The following is a 23,991-nucleotide window of genomic DNA, read 5'->3' as shown; positions in this document are numbered from 1 at the left end:
ATGCTTTATTTGCTGTTCCTCCTCCAGCCCCTTTAGCTATAAAGTTAGGTGTGTATTTGAGACCTTTCTTATTTTTTGAGAAAGGCTTGTATTGCTATGTACTTCCCTCTTAGGACCATGAGGACCACCTTTTGCTGCATCTGAAAGATTTTGAACCATTATGCTTTCATTTTCATTTGTTTCATGGTTGACCCACTCATTCTTTAATAGGATGCTCTTTAGTCTCCATGTACTTGAGTTCTTTCCAAATTTCCTCTTGTGATTGAGTTAAGGTTTTAAAGCATGCGACCCAAAAATACGCAGGGAATGATCCCAGTCTTTTGGTGCCAGTTGAGACTGATTTGTGATCCAGTATGTGATCTATTCTGGAGAATGTGCGATGTGCACTAGAGAAGAATGTGTATTCTGTTGCTGTAGAATGGAATGTTCTGAATATATCCGTGAAGTCCATCTGGTCCTCCATGTCATTCAAAGCCCTTGGTTTCCTTGTTGATTTTCTGCTTAGATGCTTTGTCCATTGATGTTAAAGTCCTCTACTATTACTGTATTATTATCAATGTGTTTCTTTAATTTTATTATTAATTGGCCTGTATAACTGGCTGCTTCCATGTTAGGGGCATAAATATGTACAGTTGTTAGATCATCTTGTTAGATAGAACCTTTAATTATGATATAGTGTCTTTCCTTGTCTCTTATTACAGTCTTTGGTTTTAAATTTAGTTTGTCTGATAGAAGGTTTACCACGCCCGTTTCCTTTTGATATCCATTATCATGAGAAATGGTTTTCCACCCCCTCACTTTAAATCTGGAGGTGTCTTTGGGTCTGAAATGAGTCTCTTACAGACAGCATATCGATGGGTCTTGCTTTCTTATCCAATCTGATACCCTATGTCTTTTGATTGGGGTATTTGGCCCATTTACGTTCAGAGTAACTATTGAAAGGTATGAATTTAGTGCCTTGTGTTACCTGTAAAGTCACTGTTTCTGTATATTGTCTCTGTTCCTTTCTGGTCTGTGTTACTTTTGAGCTCTCTTCACTTAAAGGATCATTTTTAATATTTATTGTAGGGCTGGTTTAGTGATCACAAATTCTTTTAGTTTGTTTGTCCTGGAAGCTTTTTATCTCTCCTTCTATTTGAATAACATCCTAGCGGGATAAAGTATTCTTGGCTGCATGTTTTTCTCATTTAGCACCCTGAATATATCATGCCAGTCCTTTCTGGCCTGCCAGGTCTCTGTGGAGAGGTCTGCTGCCAGTCTATTGTTTCTACCCTTGTAGGTTATGGACCTCTTGTCCCAAGCTGCTTTCAGGATTTTCTCTTTGACTCTGAGATTTGCAAGTTTCACCATTATATGTCAGGGCGTGGACCTATTTTTATTGATTTTAATGGGGGGTAGGGGGGATTCTCTGTGCCTCCTAGACTCAGATGCCTGTTTCCTTTCCCAGATTAGGGAAGTTCTCTACTATGATTTGCTCCAGTATATCTTCTGCCCCTCTCTCTTTGATTTTCTTCTGGGATCCTAAGTATTGTAATATTGTTTTCTTTTATGTTATCACTTGTCTTTTGGATTCTCCCCTCATCAAGTATTTGTTTCTTTTTCTCAGCTTCTTTATTCTCCATCATTTTGTCTTCTGTATCATTAATTCTCTCTTCTGCCTCATTTATCCTACCTGTTAGAGCCTCCATTTGTTATTGCATCTCATTACTAGCCTTTTTTATTTGACTTGGTTAGTTCTTTTATTTCTCCAGAAAGGGATTCTCTGGTGTCTTTTATGCTTTTTTCAAGCCCTGCTAGTATCTTTATAATTGTGATTCTGAACTCTACTTCTGACATCTACTTATATCCTTACTGATTAGGTCCTTGGCAGTCAGTATTACCTCTTGTTCTCTTTTTTTTTAGATAAAATTTTCCATCTTGTCATCCTGCCCACAGGAGAGTAGATGAAGGAGAGAACAAAATACTAAAATGGCAACAGTGATCCCAGAGAAATATGCACTAAACAAATCAGAAGAGACTTGAAACCGAAAAACAAAAAACAACCAAGAATTTAGTCAGACAGGTGAACAGAATAGTATAATACACTGGATCCAGCATGTATTTTGGTCCATTTGTTAGAAAACTGGATCCCAAAATTGTAATGAGAGAAAAACTTCTATGTACAAAATAAATATAATGAAAGGATAGAATGTAACTGTAAAAATGAAACTTTAAAGACAAAAAAAGAGAGAATATAAACAGACAGATTAATAAAACAGAGCAATACACTATATCCAGAGTATGTTTTGGTTGGTTTTTTAGAAGAAAGTGTATCCCAAAATTGTAAAGAAAGAAAACTGTGTGTGTGTGTGTTAAAAACAACGAAAGAGTAGAACGTAACCGTAAAAATGGGGGGAAAAGGAAAGAGAACAAAGTAAAAATGGAAGGACTAAACAATCGGGGTGGGGACCCCGTGAATTCTATATGCTCTCTTCCCCCTAGCGCTGGAGTTTTGCAGCTGTCAGTGATCAGTAAACTTGGTCTTGGCTGGATCTTCTTGCAGATCTTCTGGAGGAGGGACCTGTTGTGTTGATTCTCAAGTGTCTGCCCCGGGCAGAACTGCACTGCTCTTGCCAGGGGCCAGGCGAAGTCATCTTCTCTGGAATGCTTAATGTGGCTTGTGTTCCCTGAAAGCTTTCTGTGCCGCTTTAGAGGATGAGAGGAAAATGGGGGCCTCCCAGTCTCTATCCTCAGAGCCAAAGGTCCAGGCCCCACTCTTCAGCATGACCTCAGGAAAAAGCAATCATTCCCATCTTCCTGGTCTCCATCTACACCCTACACTGAGCATTTCTAAGATCTCAGGCACATGACCAGGTTTGGAGTCCCCAAACCATGCAGACTCCTGTCGTGCGCTTCCCTGCCAATCTTCCCTGGGGCCTCGCTGGTTCTGCCACTTGCTGGGCTCCTGTGTGGAGAGTGGTGGTCACCTGACTGTGCTGTGGTTTGTGTTTTATGGCAATGCTGAGCTGAACCCCCCCCCCGCTCGCTGATGGCAGTTCTCAGATTCCTGGGAATCTGCTGCACACAGGCACCCCTGGTCTTCCTGTGACCCTGAGACTACACTGTCCCACCTAGGATTCCCCATCCCCGCTTCGCTGCTTGAGCACCTTTCAGGCAAGTTTGTCCCGGGAGCAGACTTTTAAAAATTCTGATTTGCTCTTTGCTGCTATGTACTTTCCAATGGCCAGCTTACAGAAGCTCCCTACCCCTCCCCCATTTATTTTCCATATATCATTTTGGATTCACTTCTCTGCATCTCCTACCTTGCAGAAAGTGGTCACTTTTCAGTTGGTAGAGTTGGAGCGATTCTCTTCTTAGATCGCCAGTTGAGTTCACAGGTGTTCAGAATGACTCAATAGCCATCCAACCGAATTCCTGGGACCAGATGAAACAAAGGTCTCCTAGTCCTCTGCCATCTTGGACTCTCCCCTGTGTCCCATCTCCTTAACCTAGGCAACCACAACGTGCTTTTTATTTCTATAGATTTCCTCTTTTCAAGGTTTATTCATGTTGTAGTATGTATCAATACTTTGCTCCTTTTATTGCTAAATCATATTCAATTCTGTGAATAAACCACGTTTTATTTAGGCATAGATCAGTTGATGGCATATATGTTGTTTCTATATGCCCAAGTATAATTACATTATGTTTAAGGAAATGAGACAATTCATTTAACATGTTTTTTTTTTAATGAGATAATTAGTAGATAAAAAGATATTTGGAAATCATACAGTACAGTAAAAATGTTGGTTATTTTCTGTATCATTTGTCTTTAAATTTTGTTTTCTAAGGCGGTAGATATAACTTCTTGCGGAAATTTTGCTGTAATTGGTCTCTCATCAGGAACAGTAGATGTATATAACATGCAGTCTGGTATACATCGAGGAAGTTTTGGAGAGGATCAAGGTATTGAATTTATTTCCTTTTTCTTACTTAAAAAATAATAATATGGAAAGAAAGAAAGCTAATGACTGTCTGGCATTTATTAAATTCTTGAGTGAGTGCCAGGCATTTTGCCAAGGTTATAGATGGGTTATTGTCAAACCTACCTAGCAGTTACTGCCATTACACTTACTATAAACCATGTTGAAATACTTAAAGAGAATGAAGCTATTGATAGATTAGGGAAAGCAGATATTATACAGAATTAAAATTTTTGTTTTCTTCCCGTTGCATGAAACAGAAAATCTTAACCTTTGTGGCATCAACCTGATGGGTGTGTTTTCTTTTCTTTTTTTTTTAAATATTTAAGTTGTTTTTTTTTTTTAATTTTTTATTTATTTATGATAGTCACAGAGAGAGGGAGAGAAAGAGAGACAGGCAGAGGGAGAAGCAGGCTCCATGCACCGGGAGCCCGATGTGGGATTCGATCCCGGGTCTCCAGGATCGCGCCCTGGGCCAAAGGCAGGCGCCAAACTGCTGCGCCACCCAGGGATCCCTGATGGGTGTGTTTTCACTAGAGCAATATAATAACTTTCTCCTTATTCCCTGAAATCCAGCTTAATTTTAAGATTTTAAGGGAACTAAATAGTAGGAACTTATTTAATTGAACGAATCATTCTTTGTGTACTGTTCAGAGAGGCAGTGCCAATTCTTACTTCTTTTTTCTTTTAAACGTATGCTTAAAGCTCATAAAGGATCTGTTAGAGGTGTTGCAGTGGATGGATTAAACCAGTTGATTATTACAGCTGGTAGTGAAGGATTACTCAAGTTCTGGAACTTTAAAAACAAAATTTTAATCCATTCTATGAGCCTCAGTTCATCTCCAAATATGATGCTGCTACATAGAGACAGGTAAAGTTTTTCCTTTAATGATTATGGATTTTCTTCTTGATGTTTTTGGTAAAAGTCTTAATGTGAGTACGTGATTTTCCAAGTGAGAAAATCAGACATTTAATGTAAAAGGACAGAATTTTGCTTAATTTCCCCACAGATATACTTGATTATTAGCAAAATTAAAATGACTATGAGATTTTAGTTAAAAGTTTGTTGGTTTGTTTACTAAAACTAGTATATTTATCTTACTAGTGGCATTCTGGGACTTGCCTTGGATGACTTCTCCATTTGTGTTCTGGACATTGAAACTAGGAAGATTGTCAGAGAGTTTTCTGGACACCAAGGCCAAATAAATGACCTGGTAAAATGAACTTGTGATGTTTAAATAAAACTGGACTAATTTGTTTCTATTTGGGTTAAAAATTTTCAAATTAATGAAATTGTTATCTTTTAGTAGCATTAAATTTATCATGAGGTATTCAAAATAAATAATTCAGAAACTAATTTTTAGAGAATAGATTTTTAAAGAAAATTTAGAAGTTAAAGAAGTTTAATATTTCTCAGGGAGTTAATGCCATCAGGTTAAAGCATAAATCCCAGAATTCATCTTTTTCTGTTAAACTCTAAACACAGCTGAAGTATACTTTGGAGAATGAGGACCTATTGAAACATCAGTATATCATTTTTAACTTAATATTAATCTAGGGTGAAAGAACTCATTTCTGATTTTTTGCATGCATAACAAATTAATACTAGGGAACCTGCAGCATCTGATACCTGTTTTTTTCTACTTTAGTGTAATTTCTAGTTTATATTTAACTGTAAAAGTTTAATCAATAAAAATGTATTTTAGCTTACTATTAGGTACGTAAAGTGGGATGAACGGTATGTATGATAAGACATTTTATTCTTATAGTGGGATATGTAATTACATGATACAATATAGTAGGATATGATAGTTGGAAAACTATATATTGAGAACTACATTGAGTATATATTGTAACTTTTTATCAATCACAGTCACTTTGATTTACTTGAAAACAAAAAAGTTAAAATCTGAGCGATTCAGTGGCAATTCCAATAGCTACATTATGTATCTGTTCTCGCATCAAAAATCAGAACTTGCAGTGGTTATCCATTCCCTTAAAAATATGGGGAAAAGGGCAGCCTGGGTGGCTCAGCGGTTTAGTGCTGCCCTCAGCCCAGGGTGTGATCCTGGAGACCCGGGATTGAGTCCCACAAGTCCCACGCCGGGCTCCCTGCAGGGAGCCTGCTTCTCCCTCTGCCTGTCTCTGCCTCTCTCCCTGTGACTCTCATGAATAAATAAATAAAATCTTTAAAGTGGGGGGTGGTCAGGAAATTGTGTTGTTCTGCAGGTGGAGATTGGCAGGACTACCCATTGACAGAATATGTTGTGATAGCCTCTATAGAAATGAAAGCAGGAGTGGAGTAATTTTATTTTATTTTATTATTTTTTTTTTATTATAAATTTATTTTTTATTGGTGTTCAATTTGCCAACATATAGAATAACACCCAGTGCTCATCCTGTCAAGTGCCTACCTCAGTGCCCATCACCCAGTCACCCCCCACCCCCTGCCCACCTCCCCTTCCACCACCCCTAGTTCGTTTCCCAGAGTTAGGAGTTTTTTGTGTTCTGTCTGGAGTGGAGTAATTTTGATGAAAATCTTTTTAAAACTTTTCTTTCGTCTTTTTTTTTTTTTAAGATTTTATTTATTATTCATGGGAGACCCAGAGAGAGAGGAGCAGAGACATAGGCAGAGGGAGAAGCACTCCCCCATGTGGGACTTGATCCTGGGACCCCAGGGTTACGCCCTGAGTTGAAGGCAGACGCTCAACCACTGAGCCACCCAGGTGTCCCTTGATGAAATTTTTTGAGGCATTTTTGAAACCAGTCAGTGTCAGCTTGTTCTTTGTATTTCTTTCCTTTTCAAACCTTACTTTGACCTTGTGTATCTGGAATATCTCCTACTTAATAATAAGTTACTCCTGTTTAATTAAACCTCTGAGCATTTATAACATGACTTTACCTATCAGAGTCATTTTTCCTCTTCCTTTGTTAATGTGCACTATTTTGTAAATTGAGTTCACTGTACCTTAAGATTTGCGTTTCCACAGTATCACTGCAACCCAGTGAACATCTGTTCATCTGTTTAGCCCATTATCATCTGTCAATATTGAAGGTCATAATCCTGGTGGTATTTAGACTCCTGGATAAAAATTAAATAAAATTTTGTTTTGGGTCTTGTTTCACATACGACCTGATCTAAGCTTCACAATACGTTTATGCTACAGGGAAATGAGAGCTGTTTCTCCACTATGTCAATAAAATAGATACAGCTTCTTTAAGGTGACATAAGTAATCTATTATTTAAATTTATTTTGAAATTCTGATTATTACAGGTTTTTTTTTTTTTTTTTTAAGATTTTATCTATTCATGAGAGACACAGAGAGAGGCAGAGACACAGGCAGAGGGAGAAGCAGGCTCCATGTGGAGAATTTGATGGCGGGACTCAATCCCAGGACCTGGGATCACAACCCTGAGCTGAAGGCAGACGCTCAACTACTGAGCCACCCAGAAGTCCCAGATTATTATAGTTTTAAATTTTATTTTGGAAATAAAACATCATTATAAAAGTTTTTTAATTGAAACTACAAGAAAAAGTTACTCATTAGTAACTTTAGTATTTTAAGAGTATTTACATTCTTCAAAATCACTTTGGATTCTTAGAAAGTCAGTCGAAATATATAGACTCTTCAGTAGAACTTTTGTTTCTTTCACATAACTTTATAAATGAAATTAGGCTAACAAAATATTTGTAATGAATGTTCTTGGAATAGCAGTTTTATGCTAAAAATGTTTTGTAGTCAGTTAACTGTCTATAAGTATAGGAGATTATGGAGTAAATTGAAAATTGGATACTGTTAACTTGTAAAACTTCTTGTAATTCATATAAAAGCTTAATTATATTTATCCAACCAATGGTATATAAGAAGTGATACTTTTTTATACAATAAGGTAGTCTAAGTTTTACGCAGGCTTATTTTTAATGAAACCTACATCTTGTTTTCATTTCTTACATTTTTTAAGCTTTAAATATACAGACACAAGCATATGTATGTAAATACGCACACACGTTGTGTATATATATATTCTTTTTTTTTTTTTTTTTAATTTGAAGGCTTTCAGTCCTGATGGTCGTTGGTTAATAAGTGCTTCAATGGATTGTTCTGTTAGAACTTGGGACCTTCCATCTGGGTGGTGAGTTTATTTTTAAATCCCTAACCTCTGTCAGAAGATTTCTCAGTAATTATCTTTACATGTAACTTTTACCTATAGTTCAATAATTGTATGCCTTTTGAATGTAAATATATTTGGGGATTTTTCTGACCTTACTCTATTTTGTCCTTGGAGTGTTTTTGATCTTTTAAACAGCAAGGAGTAGTGCTGTAAAAAATAGTAGTAAGGAAATGCGGTGTCTCTTAGGTTTTCTGTTCCTGCAAAATTGAGATATAGAAGTGAGTTGCATAAACTTTAAGAAAGCTTACTTGACCCTTTTGATACTCCAGATACTGGTAGAGTTCAGATTTTAGAACTGCAAACTTCTGTTGAGTGTGTGTTGTTTATAGTGAATTTAGTTAAAAGGCCAAAAACCCTAACTTTCCTTTGTGTATATTATATCTTTTCTGTCTCTAACAAAATTCTTGAAAAAAGATGTTTGAGAGACCTTAAAGTAACGAAAATGTGTTAAGATTTGGGCAAAACCCGGGGCAGCCCAGGTGGCTCAGCGGTTTAGCGCCGCCTTCAGGCCAGGGCGTGATCCTGGAGACCCGGGATCAAGGCCCACATCAGACTTTCCTGCACAGAGCCTGCTTCTCCCTCTGCCTGTGTTTCTGCCTCTTTCTCTCTTTCTCTCTCTCTCTATGTGTGTGTGTCTCTCATGAATAAATAAATAAAATCTTTAAAAAGAAAAGAAGAAAAGATTTGGGCAAAACCCAGCAGTGTTCAGAAATCTGTTTCACATGAAACTTGTTAGAAAAAGAAGCACTTAAAAAAATTATCTACTTCTGTTACATAATTGGAACAGTGGAGACCTACAGAAAAGAGCAAGGGAGCTAGCTTTGTTGTTAAAAATTATGTAGGAATAGACACAGTTTAAAATCATCTCACTTAACAGAATTGCTTGGATGAATATGAAGATGTTAATGGGAATAGTGAAGTGTCCATTTTAACAGGAACATACTTTAAGGAAATGTGGGGAAAATGAGAAGGAAGATGGCACTTTCTAAGCCTCTGAAATATTCCTAAATTAATCTCTGTCCAAATGTACTTCCTCTTTTCTTAGGAATTGATAAGTTTATACCTGAAAGCAACTTGACCTTTAGAAAGGAAAAACCCTGATGTGCTCATTTCCCTTTAACTTTGATGCAGGAATGAGGCACAGCTACTGTCTAGAACACGTAGAAGATTTGGAATATGCACTTCAACAGTGTCTAATGGGTCCAGCCCTAATAACAGGGACCTTTGTCCACAGGGCTTTTTTTCACTTAAAATACAGTAAAACAAAATATAACTAGTTGGTTGTGTCTTCTGGCTTTAAAAGGTTCACATAAAGTTGGTATTTTCTTATTTTTAAAACCTTTTTTCGAAGGCTACATTAGAAATGCTAGTAGTCCTTTGTTTCTTGGAGTTTCACTGTCTTCTAAAAATGAATTTTATAATTGAATTTCTTTACAGAAGAAAAGTTGTACAAGTAGTAGAGTTAGTATAATTTACCTTTCACTTACCTTTTTCACATTAGATGGGAGAGATGGGTTAATATTTTTAAAGTGGTAAGCTTATATTTGGATCCGAAAGTAGTATTCAGACCCACCAGTCTTTGACTCAACCTTAGCCTTTTTGCTGAATTTCTTCAGTAGAAAGTTGAACACATTTAAATCTGGCAGGTTTTCCACTCTGATATCTTACTTTTAGATGAGCACTGAGATAGTATTAAGTGAATACAGAGGGAAGCTAGGAGACACACATGAGCAAGAAATGAGTCACAAAGAGATAGTTAAAAGAAAATGTAATAATTTCTACACCGGTTGATTGAACCAAAATATATTTTAATAAAGAAAAACATTAAGTGCTTTTTGGTTCAGCCATGAGGTAGGTCGAATGAGAGTTTGGAAAGCAGTATCACATAGCTGCTGCTGCCTGATTGCAACTAAGCTGACATTTACCATGAGTGCTAGGCACTTAATATGCTTTTATTTTCATCTTCCTGCATATCCTATTAGCTGTAGATACTACTACTGTTATTAGTTCCATTTTACATATAAGGAAATGGAGGCTCAGAGAGAAGTGATTTTACCCAAGGTAGCATAGTTTGTAAGTGACATTTTGCTATAATAAGCGTAGGAGAAAGAAACAGATTTCCCAATAGTTGGTGATAATCAACTTTGGTTGCATCATGTTCTAAGGATGAATTACTTCTGTTGATGTAGAAGATAATAAGGAAGTGAGGATTAGTATTTCATCATATGACCATAGGTAACTGTTGGGTTTTTTTGGTTTCTCCCCCCCTTTTTAAAAACATAATTACTGGAGCAATCCTTGAATACTCCTAGTTCTTTCTTCAGTAAGCAGGTTCATCATTTACGTAACATGTTAAAGAGTGAGTTTACTTATTACATAGTCTGAAAAGTGAAGCCATCTGTGAGCAGACCTTTGAGTGTGGTTACATACAGGTGTATCCATTTGTTGTAATACCTATCTAAAGCAGATTGCATGGATTTTGAACTGTTACCATAAAATGTTTTTAAGTGCTGAAAATTTTCATGTGTTTGTAGGATTCTCAGAGAAGCAGAGTTGAAATTTTTTATCCCTGAAATTATCTGGCGTCCCCTATCACTACCACCTCTTATTTCTGGTTGTTTTTAACCTATTAAGAAGTTCAAATTTGAACCCCTTTGGAGTGAGAAAAATGTAAAAGGAAATAGTTTAATAGAAATTTACATTTTCTTCTTTTTCACCCTCCGACCCCTGCTTTCAATGGAGCATTACATGAATATAGCTGGAAGAGAACATTGTTTTGTGATTCTCACTGAGGCAAAACCATCCCTTTTGTTCTGTTCATTAAAGATACCAGTGTGAGGGATCCCTGGGTGGCGCAGCGGTTTAGCACCTGCCTTTGGCCCAGGGCGTGATCCTGGAGACCCGGGATCGAATCCCACGTCGGGTTCCTGGTGCATGGAGCCTGCTTCTCCCTCTGCCCGTGTCTCTGCCTCTCTCTCTCTCTCTCTCTCTCTGTGTGACTATCATAAATAAATAAAAATTTAAAAAAATTAAAAAAAAGATACCAGTGTGAGATAATTCTGATACTTTGGAGATTGAACATCTAGACGCTGTTTACATTAGTTTAGAATATAATAAAAAATTACTTAAGGGTGCCTGGGTGGCACAGTTAGTTAAGCAAAAAGGTTCAGTCCAATGTGAACTTTGTATAATACTGAGTTAATAAGGGTCAAATGAATCTTAAGGTAAATAAAATTGCAAAAAGACAAAAGCACTTTAAGAAAAGAATAGCAGAGTTTGAGTAGATCAGCAATTTTAACAGAAACTTGCCATAAGGGCAGCCTGGGTGGCTCAGTGGTTTAGCGCCGCCTTCAGCCCAGAGCATGATCCTGGAGACCCGGGATCGAGTCCCACATCGGGCTCCCTGCATGGAGCCTGCTTCTCCCTCTACCTGTGTCTCTCCCTCTCTCTCTCTCATGAATAAATTAAAAAAGAGAGAGAGAGAAACTTGCCATAAATACTCCCTTTCCAACCACCACTGATTTTTTTGGCAGCAGAGAGCCATTGGAATCTTACAGCAGTAAATAGATACAGGGAATGGGATGACTGTAGTTAAGTGACCATACATGGGGAGTTCAGGCAGATAAGGCAAAAGGGAAGAGGTAAGGAGTGAAAACCAAACCCAAAGAGATACTCTTCAAACACAAGGCTGTCCTATCATTGTCTGTATAGCACTGAAGCTGTGCTTGCATGTGGTGAAAACAAGCATCAGCTCACATGTGGACCAAAGTGAAGTGAAATAAAGCAAAGCTTTATTTTAAAGAGAACAGAAACATGGGAACAAAACAAATAATGGCTCAACAGTCAGTGTTGGAATGAAAAACAAATTGAACTGGGATAAGAAACTTTTATAACCAAATAATAAAGCAACAGTAAGATCAAATTTCTGATTGCAAGTACAAGCAAAGTTGCAATGACCAAGGCAACATAAAACCAATCCAGGGGCACCTAGGTGATGCAGTCAGTTAAGTGGCAGATCCCAGATTTTGGCTGGGATCAGGATCTGGGGGTCGTGAGATCAAGCCCCATGTGGGACTCCACACTCAGGAGTTTGCTTGAGATTCTCTCTCTCTCTCTCTCTGCCCCTCCTGCTCAAGCTCTCTCTAAAAATAAATAAATCTTAAAAAAAAAAATTACTTCCTTAATGTTACTTGTATATGCAATTTTCTGTGCTTAAAAATCTGATCCCTTAGAATGGGAATTTTAATGTTCTCAAAAATATGTATCATTTACCTAGGACATTTCATTTTGTGGGATTAGCAGAAGACTATGTGGTAGTTTGGTGTAGCGTTAAGCCTGTTCACTTAAACTTTATGAACTAATGTGGCAATGTAAAATAAGCTGCGTATGTGGAAATCACCTTTCTCTGTTTGATACTTTTACATAATGTAGAGCCAATCTACCCAAACAAAACAGCTGTGGAACCCAGGTTACACAATGAATTTGGTGAAATAATTTCAGTATCAAGTAAAATAAATTTGTTCAAGCATTAGATTCTCTTTTTAACAGATTGTAAATATGTTAGGAAGTTTTAATGTTCACGGAAGTTTTAATGAACAAATATTGATCGAGACACAAGAAATGGTAAGATCTGAAATTGTGTTTAAGTTTGATCTTCATCTGTATACACTGAGGTAATGTTTCTGTTCTGGATTGCTGGGATTAAGTGAATTAGTATAAATAATTTAACTGCTTCTGTTATATAGTAATTGTTTAGCACATGTTTTGTTTTTCCCCAAATCCCCTTGATTTCTAAGAGAAGCCATTCTTATGAGCTTCCAAAGTAGGTTTGAACAGAAATTAGATAGGTTCTTACTTTTTTCCCATAACAATTAAAACATTGTCCTGAGCACACTTTGCTGTGTGTTTGTGTGTGTGTGTGTCTTTAGTACTAATTTTAGTCTTATTTTCCTATCTTGCGTTCATTACTGAAAGTTACATTTTTAATCTTAAATTTTTAATTTTAAATTCAGAAAGATTTTGTCATGAAAAAGTCACTTAATATCATCACTGGAGAATCTTTATTTCCATTTGAGCTGTTTAGAGTATGTTCCAGGGATCACCAGTGTAAGGATCCTCTGGGTCTGTATATGCCCTTGAGCTATTTATTGTATCTTTAGTTTTAGTAGTTTTGCTGAGTTTATAGAGATGAAGAGTTCAGCTGCTTGGATGACGGTCCTTAGCTCAGTTGCTTTCTACCTTGAGCAGGTTTTTAAATCTTACTAAACCTCATTTTTCTGATCTATGTAGGACAGATCTGCCTCAGAGAGTTGTGAGGATTAAATTAAGTGGACTCAAGCACTCAGGTTACTTCGTAGCATGGAGCACTAAAAAAGTGTTCACTGCTATTTTTTTTTTTTCTTGAAATAATGTTTTATTTCATGTGGATTTTTTCTTTGTTTTAGAGAGGTGAGGAGAAAAGGGAGGGGTGGGCAGGGGGAGAGACAGAACCTTAAGCAGGTGCCACATTCATCGTGGAGCCTGACACGGGTCTCCATCTCCGGACTCCGAGATCATGACCCGAGCTGAAATCAAGCGTCAGACACTTAGCTGACAGCCACCCAGGCGCCCCTTAATGTGGATTTTAAACTTCAGTCACTTTGCAGAGTTTTCCCATGGATAATGTATTGGCCTCAGTGAATAATGTAGTTTGCTGTGATTAAAACCAGTATGCGGGATCCCTGGGTGGCGCAGCGGTTTAGCGCCTGCCTTTGGCCCAGGGCGCGATCCTGGAGACCCAGGATCGAATCCCACGTCGGGCTCCCGGTGCATGGAGCCTGCTTCTCCCTCTGCCTATGTCTCTGCCTCTCTCTCTCTCTCTCTCTGTGACTATCATAAATAAATAAAAAAAAAAAAAAAAACCAGTATGCTTCTCTTAAAATACAAAGTATTCACACTCAGCCAGCGTAAGAAGCCTCCTTTGCAAGATGCCAGTGGGTTAGACTTTTCTTTACTCCTTAGATCCACCTTTTCATTTCCTCCTGCCGCCATTGGTCAGGTGACTACTACCATAATCTCACTGTACTTCCTGTTCAGATGTATTCAACATTTTGATGGCAGATTTTCTTAGGAAGGTGAAGATTACACCACTATCTGCTGAAAAGCCTTTAGTGACTTTTCCATTGATTTAAAGATAAACTCATATGGTTGAATTCAAGATGCCGTACTCAGCCTTATGCTTATGCACCTGTTTATATACCAAACCAATACTCACTTGTACCTATTTGCATTTTCCTTCCCTTTGTGCCCCACATTTTCCTCAGCCAGGAAGTACTTTCTGTATCAACAACATCTGTGGAGACCTTGTTCATATGTAAGGCTCAGTCTCTATCTCTTTGACATTTGCGATGGGCCACTTACTGACTGAGCCACGGTGGGGGCGGGGGGACGACGGGGGACGACTGGCTATCATATTTGGCTTTTATTTGCAGAATAGCTCAGTGAATTTTACAATGTTAGGGAAAAGGAGTCTCTAGCCAGGCCCTGGCCTTCAAGCCATAGCCCAGGACTACTTTATGACTTTGGCCAACTTTTCAACTCCTCTTTGTTCTTTGAAAATCCTCTTTTGGGGATCCCTGGGTGGCTCAGCGGTTTGGCGCCTGCCTTCGGCCCAGGGCCCAATCCTGGATTCCTGGGATCGAGTTCCGCGTCAGGCTCCCAGCATGGAGCCTGCTTCTCCCTCTGCCTATGTCTCTGCCTCTCTCTCTCTCTCTCTCTCTCTCATAAATAAAAAATTAAAAAATCTTAAAAAAAGAAAATCCTCTTTTGTGTCTCCTACAGAGGTGTGATCACTCCCTTTTCCTCCCCAATTTTTAACTCTTCCAGCATTTTAAAGTTGTGAGACTGGCTTCCATAAGCTGTTCTGCGGTTATGCTCTGCAGACCGAATTTTCATGTTTCGCATATAGTACAGTTACCTATTTGAAAAATAGTTAGAATTACTCAAAGTTTTTTCCATTATTATTTTCTTATTCTTACTTACAGCTATTTTATTACTTCCTTATGTTGACTAAGCCTTTTTAAAATTTCAATGGAATAACAAATATATAGGAGAATACTAGTAATCAGATTTATTTTAAATGTGTTACATCTTCAGAATTTGTCTCCAATTCAGTCTACCAAAATGGTATTCCAGAAAAATAGAGCATTTCCTTTAGTACACAGTAGGGAATATTGTTCAAACTTTCTTCAGTTAATTGGTCTGTTTAGTGTTCTTGGTCTTACTCATTAAGAGAAATGATTATTACATATTAACTTAATAAAGCTCTTTGTTAGTGATGGCTTTCTGGTATTCATTTGTGAATGTCAAAAATGAGTTTTCTTCATCTCTGATCCCTTGTTCTTTTACAAAGATATATTTTGTGAGTTATTTCCTTTTTTGGTACAGTTCAAATACTTTATAATTTTTTTTTTTTTTTATAGCCTTATAGACAGCTTTTTGGTGGACTCTGCTCCTCTCAATGTTACCATGTCCCCTACTGGAGACTTTCTGGCCACTTCCCATGTGGACCACCTTGGAATTTATCTCTGGTAAGTTATTTCATACATTTTTGTTCTAGGTAAGGACGACAACGATATTGTCAGAAAGTCATGTTGCTAACATTGTCATTTAGTTTTGGTTTTTTTAATTTATAAAATAGAAATTTCACATAGAGTTAACTGGCCATAAGTTTGTGACTGATTCAGCATCTGCTTGATAATTTAGGTATCTTTGCCTGTGTGTGAAATTCTGAACCATATGACTGATTTTTATTTATCACGTTTGTTTGTTTGTTTTAAGATTTGTCAGTCTTAGAGCTGACTCCCTGCTGAGTGTAGAGCTCCATCCATGGCTCAATCCCAGGATTCCAAGACTTAAAGCAAAATCAAGAGTCAGCCACTTACCGACTGAGCCACGGGGCATGGGGGGGACAATGGGGGATCACTGGTTATCATATTTGGCTTTTATTTGCAGAATAGCTCAAGTGAATTTTACAATGTTAGGGAAAGGGAGTCCCTAGCCAGGCCCTGGCCTTCTGCCACAGCCCAGGACTACTTTATGACTTTGGCCAACTTTTCAACTCAGCCTTCTTTATCTACAATGTAAGCTATAAGTATGGGCAAAATGCTTTCTAAGATTCATTCATTCTAGTTACATAACTCTTCATAACCATGTAAAGATATTTATGGTGGTGATGATGAACATGTAAGAGTTCAAGATAAGTGGTCCATTATCTGAGTCTAGAAAAATTTTACCTATTTTCTGAATTCACGTCTAATTCCTTTAATTCTTATTAAAGAGAAAAAAGTGGATTCCTTTAAAACTTTATAGATTTTTAGGATGTGAAAATAAATATATAATAGAAATAGCTGGCCACTCTAATATACAAAATAGAGTATCTGCTAGAATCTAAGAAGCTTGAACAGTCAAGACAAGAGAAGAATAGTAGAGTACCTGTGGGACCTCAGCAAGAGTATATAGTGCCACTATTAATGAAACTCAGGATCTGATACTCCCAATTGTTATTTTATATTCCAGATTTATAATGTATGGGAAAGAGAATCTGATTAGCCCACTTTGGGAGAGTTCTCTACATCTTGATTAGTCATCCAAGGCCATGGTGTACAGGGTTAAGTAGCAGACACATGACCACTTTAGAGGATCATTCTAAAGAAGGGAAAGTCCGTAACTTCAGCAACGCAAAGTATCTAATCAGCATAGTCTCTCTCTGACTTAATTCTCTGAGTCCATCTTTCCTTCAGTAATGATTTCCCTAAATGGACGTGTTGCCATTTGTCAAAACAATACAGATATATGTTATCTTGTAAAATTTTATCTACTACTGATCTCTCAAAAAAATACTTTTTTGTATTACATTGAAAATAAAGACTCTGGGGATCCCCTGGGTGGCGCAGCGGTTTAGCGCCTGCCTTTGGCCCAGGGCGTGATCCTGGAGACCCGGGATCAAATCTCACGTCAGGCTCCCGGTGCATGGAGCCTGCTTCTCCCTCTGCCTGTGTCTCTGCCTCTCTCTCTCTGTCTCTGTGTGACTATCATAAATAAATGAATAAATAAGACTCTGTTTATAATGTTTATGCACAGCTTTCTTGTGATGACATCTGTGACACAAATTGAGGCATTTTCAAAATAATACTTTGAGTTTTTTTTTTTTTTTTTTTTACTTCAAAATGATGGAATCTGATGCTGAGTGCAGGATAGTAGAGATTATTGCCAGTTACTGAAGTTCCTCAGAAAAATCTATTTTTATAAGTTTTTAAAATTGTTTATATGTTTATTTCTCAGGTCCAATATTTCCCTGTATTCAGTTGTTTCACTACGGCCACTTCCCACAGATTATGTTCCTTTAGTAGTGATGCTTCCTGGTACTTGTCAAAACGAAGGTAATCACAAAATAGTAGTTTTGAAGTATAATATCATAAACCTAACATGAGGGATATTACTACTGAAGGCAAAGTTTAATGCATTCCTTCAAAGTATTTTCTAACTGGTAGGCAATATTTTGAATGACTTCATGAATTAATTGCAAAAATATAATTGATACAGTATTGATAAGAAATTAAATAGTATACCAGTGGATAAGTGTTTTGGAACTGGTCATGGGAGTTGTAGACAATATGAGAAGGTCAGGAAATGAAGTCAGTAGAGTTTATAAGGCTATGCTCAGTTAACATGGTATGAAATACTAATGGATTTAGAATAAATAAGTTGCTTTTTATCTGACAGAAATCTCATTCTGCATTAATTTGTTTCACCTGAAAATGTTTTGTTTTAAGATGTGGAATTTTCAGAAGAAACCATAGAACCAAGTGATGAAATGATAGAGTATGATTCCCCAGAACAGTTGAATGAGCAGTTGGTGACACTATCACTCCTCCCTGAATCACGGTGGAAAAATCTTCTTAATCTTGATGTTATTAAGGTAATGCTTAGAACGCTTAATATTGGCTCCTAAAGACACATTCCAGAAGCATTTTCTTTAGTAGAGATAGCTCCTCTATTTGGAGAGTTTCAGAAGGAACAGTTAATGCCTAAGGTAGTAGAAAATACTAGTTGAATACTGTTTGATCCAATATTATTCTTACAGGATTCTTTCCCTATAGAAATTGACTTTGAGGGCCCTGAGCAAAAGTACAGCCTACAACTAGAGAAAACTGGGTGTTTTAAATTTAATAAACTTTTTTTGACTTTTTTTTAATTTTTTTAATGGCTGCTATGATGTGTGATATTTCTATTGCTAGGTACTTGGGAATGAAAAGAAGACTTTTGCTGGTCTTTTAATTAAGCTTCATTTACTATTCCATATCTTACTGTCAACTCCAAGAATATTTTTATAGCTTGCTGTGTTGAGTCCAGGCACATAAATTAATATGAACTAAGTACTGGGTAATGTCCTGAGGACAACAGCAGTGAAAAAAATCCTAGTTCCTTTGTCCTTGAGGAATTTATAGTTTTACATGAGAAATGGAAAATTATGGCATAAGTTAGTATTTTCCAAAGCATATTTTATGACTCCACATTTGTGAATAGCAAATATAATTTAATAGAATAGAAAACTTCAAAGATTATCCTGATAGTAAGGATAAATGATGTTTTATGAAACTTGATTGTTTAGATATACATCTCCACATGCATTAGAGGTTATGTGTATACTAAGTGACATGGTGGGCCGGGCATAAAATAGTGTGAGAACTGACATAGATAATTATGACAAGATAGGATGTTTTTGTAATTGATTACTTAGCACCAAAAAAGATAGGTGTGTCTTGGATAAGAAGAGTTTTCATGTGTTAATTTTCCTCTCAGAAGTTAAATATTCTTGTTTCTACTTGCTCACTTTGTGAGAGATTGGGCATTAGCTTTAGCGTGCATTGTGTCGGAACATAGTTATGAAATCTGTCCATCATGTTGCCCAGGGTGTCAGCTGTAAAGGGAATACTTTATGGGATAGCTTTAAAAGCAATGCGTTAAGAAGTCCCAAGTAGACTAGTGTGAAGGGAGCAATCAGAATAATGCCCAATTCATTGAGCTAAGGTGTTGAACAGCTCTGTTCTAGGCTCAGATACAGTTTTGTTCTGCATAAAAACTTACCTAGAAACCTGAGTGAAGGGGGACCCCTGGGGAGCTCAGTGGTTGAGTGTCTGCCTTTGGCCTGGGACATGATCCGGGGTCATGGGATCGAGTCCTGCATCAGGCTCCCTGCATGGAGCCTACTTCTCCCTCTGCCTTGTGTCTCTGCCTCTCTCTCTCTGTCTCTCATGAATAAATAAACTCTTCAAAAAAACAAAACAAAACAACAACAACAACAAAAACCCCTGAGTGAATGATCTTTATGGGAGAAATATGCTAAAAACCCCAATATTTTTATTTCTTATTGAATGAAAGAAGTTAGAATTTTTACATTTGCTCTGTGGTAACTTTTCTCCTTTTGGTTTTCCTTGTGAGGTTAGATAATTTCCAGAGCCCTATGGAGCACCTGCAGAAGCCTTTTGTTCTTATTTACATCTCGGTGTCTCTCCCTTCTAACTCAGTGTAACTGTGACCCTTATTGCAGTCTCCACCGTCATCAGGAAGGGCTGTGCTTACGCTGCAGGCAGTAGTACCTTGTCCTGCTTGCGTGCAGGAACTTTCTTTTATGGTATGCCTCCACAAGGACACCAGTATCCCTGGTGATAGCCCTGGTGGAATCAGGGCTATTCTTCACACACACAAAAAATTTCACCAAATTATTTCTAGTGGCAAAGTCTACCCCTGGTTCCAAATTTCTTTTGGAGAAAAAAAAAATTTGAGAAACTGTTGAGCACTTATCTAAGTTTTGCTTTCTAGCCCATTTTGCGAAAAAGGTCATATAAGTTCAAAATTACTTGTTACTTGTTTACCAAAATATTCATATAAATATGTTTGAGGAAAATGAGAACTCTCAGAGCTTCTCCAGAACCCTGTCATTCTTCTTCTCCCTCGTCAGCAAGGGCACTAGAGGTCTGCCTTGAGAAGCCTAGTTTATTTTTTTACTTATTTTTTATTTATTTTTTAAAAGATTTTATTTATTTATTAATGAGACATAGAGAAAGAGGCAGAGACAGAGAGAGAAGCAGGCTCCACACAGGAAGCCTGACGCGGAACCCGATCCCATGTGCCCAGGATCACACCCTGGGCCGAAGGCAGCACCAAACCACTGAGCCACCTGGGCTGCCCGAGAAGCCCAGTTTAATCTGTAATCTTGGTCAGTTGGGACTTTATTTTGGCATTCAAATTTGAGAAAGTTCATTCCTTCCGTTTACTTTTTGCACTTTGTTTTAAAATTGATTTGGAATTAAATATTAGAAACTGTTGGCAAGGTAATTACTAATTAGTCCTTTTTCCCGTTCTCATTTCCTTTTAATCAGAAAAAGAATAAACCAAAGGAACCACCCAAAGTACCCAAATCAGCACCATTTTTTATTCCAACAGTTCCTGGCCTTGTACCCAGATATGCTGTACCTGAGCAAAATAATGATCCCCATCAGGTAAAAACCAAATTGAAGCATTCTATGTTCTACATTTATAGTTCTTTATCAAGACCTAGTTTTACAGATATAAAGCAAAATGTATGACAGCTTTTAATTATAAGCTATAATTTTTTTGTTACACTTGTATTCTTGGAATAATGTATTTTTGTTTTTGTTTAAGTCTAAAGTGGTAAATCTTGGAGTTTTAGCTCAAAAATCAGATTTCTGCTTGAAACTTGAAGAAGGACTGGTAAATAATAAATGTAAGTTAAATTATGAAATCTTTCACCAAATACCATCAATGTATTATATAATACATCTTATGAAGAGAAATTGAGTGAAATATTAGCAAGTTTTCCAGTAGTTGAAAAAAGATAGTAAAAATTTGAAAGGAGTGAAATTTTGATTTTAATGTGAAATAATTTTAGCTTTTGTATTGTTAATGTTAGACAAGTGACACTAAACGCAAATGAGTATCAATATTATAATAACTTTTTGAGAACCTTTCACATTTTCCATACGGAAAATTAGTGGGTTTTTTCTTCCTGTCTTTTTTGTTGTTATTTACAAATACAGTTTATAATACAGAGACTTTGATCTTAGGTGATTTTTAGATAGTCCCAAGTTACCCCATTAAGACAGTTTTTAAAATTTATTATGATAATAGATTCAAATTTTGAAAGCTAGAGTTTGTAGCTAATAGTGATCAACAATATGAACTATAAGCAATTAACAAAATCACGGTCATTCTCCTTTTCGATTTATCCTCTTGTTTTTTTGGATCCAAATGCTTTTGTTTTCATACTGGCATTACTTCAGTCCACCTTGGCAAAAGTCAAATAATGGTACTGATGGGCCATTATATAGATGACTAAAGAATAGCAGAATCATTAAGGAGTAACTTGTTATATTTCTGAAGGGACAAAGAAGAAAAAGCACTATTATTTAGTATAGACTGAAGGACAGAAAATAAAATTTATTAGATTTTTGTCATTGGTGTTATTCCTTTTCTAAAAGCTAAAAGCATAGTTATTGCCATTATAATATCAAATGCCTGTTTTAAAAATAGTTGTAAGTGTATAGAATATGTACTTGTAGGATGCATATAAAACAAGAGTGCTTCTTTCTGGAAAAAAGGAGTAAATTTAGGTGGGTAAGAATAAGGTGTAGAGTCTTCCCCCTCTTAGATATTTCTGTATTGTTAGTGTTTCTTAATGATCATGTGCTTTAAAAAATTTTTTAGCAATAAAAGGAAAGAAAAATAAATACCCTCACCTCATTCTATTCTCCATGCAACTACTGTTAATTTGGTGTGTACCTTACAGCCTTCTTATATTTGGGTTTGTTCTGATTGATATGTGACCATCTGATTGATGTAAGACCATCTTGAAGTGTCTGTTGCTAGGCATTAATTAGATTTTAACAGCTTGAACAGCAGGGGAAAAAAACTTAGAATGCAAAAACTTTAGTGCTTTTAGTACTTTTTATTGTATTTCTCTCATCATTTGTATTGATTGGTACTTAATTTGGGGTTCATTCTACTACTTAAGAGGAAAAAATAAAGTCATGGGAAGACTTTCCTGTGTAATTTAAATAGATGTTGCTTGGGCATGAAATGAAACTACAGTTTTTTAAGTGAAGTGATTGTAGGTAATAACTGGATTCTTCTTCAAACTTAATGCAGATAAAGCTGCCCTTAACCTTCTGAAAGAATTAGGCCCATCAGGAATTGAAACAGAGCTGCGAAGCCTATCTCCTGATTGTGGTGGGTCTGTAGACATTATGCAGAGCTTCTTAAAGATGATCGGGATAATGTTGGACAAGAAGCGTGACTTTGAATTAGCCCAGGCTTATCTTGCATTGTTTCTAAAGGTAAGTCCAACGTAAGGCAGGAATCCTCAGCTTGCCTTCCTCTAGGGTGATGTCGTCTGATGGAATTGTCTGCAAGGATGGCAGTGTTCTCTGTCTGCTCTGTCCAGCATGTCAGCCCCTCGACACATTTCACTACCGAGCTACGGTAGTAGCACTACGCCAGTTACACTGAGAAATGTAGCTAATGTGACTGAGAAACTGGATTGCTTATTTTACAGAAATTTAATTAAATAGCCATCTTTACCTAGTGATTATTGTATTGGACAGCTGAACAGCACAGCTTTGTAGTCTTTTCCTTTACTCAACACAATTTTGATACATTCCCCTGACTTTTCTGTGTCATCCATTTGATTTAATATACTAAACTATTAACTTTTTAAAGTCATTATATTTTGGCACTCTTATTATCATGAAGAGAAAATTAGGTTTCCTGTTTACTTTTTGTTTTTTTCTGCTGCTGAAATCAAGTACATCTATCCTGGTTGAAGGGGTTTCAAGTCTTTTGGCAAGAACAGTGGGTTTTATGACTAACGTAATGGAGAAATCATGTTTATTTCAATAGTATATTGTATTGAAGAAAGTAGATGATGTGACTTAGTGTTAACAGATGATATACTCCATCTATCCTATTAATTATATAAAATCAGTTTTCACTTGATCTAATTATTTAAAATTATTTTAAAAGTAAATATGCAGATGATACCATGTAGGTTGAGAAAACAAATGCTACAAATTTTTTCTATATCCCTTCCCAAATTTACCAACTATAGTTCCTGAATATAAATTTACTTTAATCTTTAGAAGATAAAGCCAAAGGCCATCAGTCATTCATTACCAGTGAGTTCCAGTGAAAGGAGAAACCTAAAGATACAGAAATATGGAGTTAAGTGTTAGAACTAGGACTTTGTTTCTCTATTTGTATCAGGGCGTTCCTTAGGTGGAGGAGAGTGATGACAACTTCAGTTCTCATAAGGGAGAGACAGTACCAGAAACGAACTCATAAGAAGGTTTGATAGAGGGGCTCCTGGGTGGCTCAGTGGTTGAGCATCTGCCTTCTGCTCAGGTCATGATCCTGGGGGGTCCTGGGATCGAGTCCTGCATCGGGCTCCTCCAGGGAGCTTGCTTCTCCCTCTGCCTGTGTCTCTCATGAATAAATAAATAAAATCTTAAAAAAAAATATATAGTATCTTGCAATGTTCCTTGGTAAGAAGGTTGAATCTAGAATAAACAAAAATTTAATTTTAAATGTTCTATTTTTCTTTTCAGTTACACCTTAAAATGCTTCCTTCAGAGCCAGTACTTCTAGAAGAAATAACAAAGTTATCATCACAGGTGGAAGAAAATTGGATCCATTTACAGTCACTCTTCAATCAAAGCATGTGTATTTTAAATTATATAAAAAGTGCTTTGTTATAAAAATAAAATTATGTGAGTAAATAAAGACTTTTATATTAAATGA

General features: G+C 36.8%; 1 protein-coding gene across 1 annotated transcript in view; it reads left to right on the top strand.

Moving 5' to 3' along the window:
* The window catches only part of WDR36 (WD repeat domain 36), a 43,116-nt gene extending 19,125 nt beyond the window's left edge, over positions 1-23,991 (top strand). Inside the window, exons 13-23 of the mRNA XM_025437108.3 lie at positions 3,831-3,945; positions 4,668-4,833; positions 5,068-5,176; positions 8,018-8,097; positions 15,597-15,704; positions 17,458-17,555; positions 17,949-18,094; positions 20,559-20,678; positions 20,842-20,923; positions 22,345-22,532; positions 23,799-23,991. Coding sequence (XP_025292893.3) covers positions 3,831-3,945; positions 4,668-4,833; positions 5,068-5,176; positions 8,018-8,097; positions 15,597-15,704; positions 17,458-17,555; positions 17,949-18,094; positions 20,559-20,678; positions 20,842-20,923; positions 22,345-22,532; positions 23,799-23,948 — 1,362 coding nt within the window. The 3' untranslated portion in view covers positions 23,949-23,991. The remainder of the gene's footprint in view (positions 1-3,830; positions 3,946-4,667; positions 4,834-5,067; positions 5,177-8,017; positions 8,098-15,596; positions 15,705-17,457; positions 17,556-17,948; positions 18,095-20,558; positions 20,679-20,841; positions 20,924-22,344; positions 22,533-23,798) is intronic.

The sequence above is a fragment of the Canis lupus genome, chromosome 3, assembly GCF_003254725.2.
Source record: "Canis lupus dingo isolate Sandy chromosome 3, ASM325472v2, whole genome shotgun sequence".
Taxonomy (NCBI): domain Eukaryota; kingdom Metazoa; phylum Chordata; class Mammalia; order Carnivora; family Canidae; genus Canis; species Canis lupus.
The sequence above is the reverse complement of the archived record's forward strand: the minus strand, read 5'-3'. Positions and strand labels throughout refer to the sequence as shown.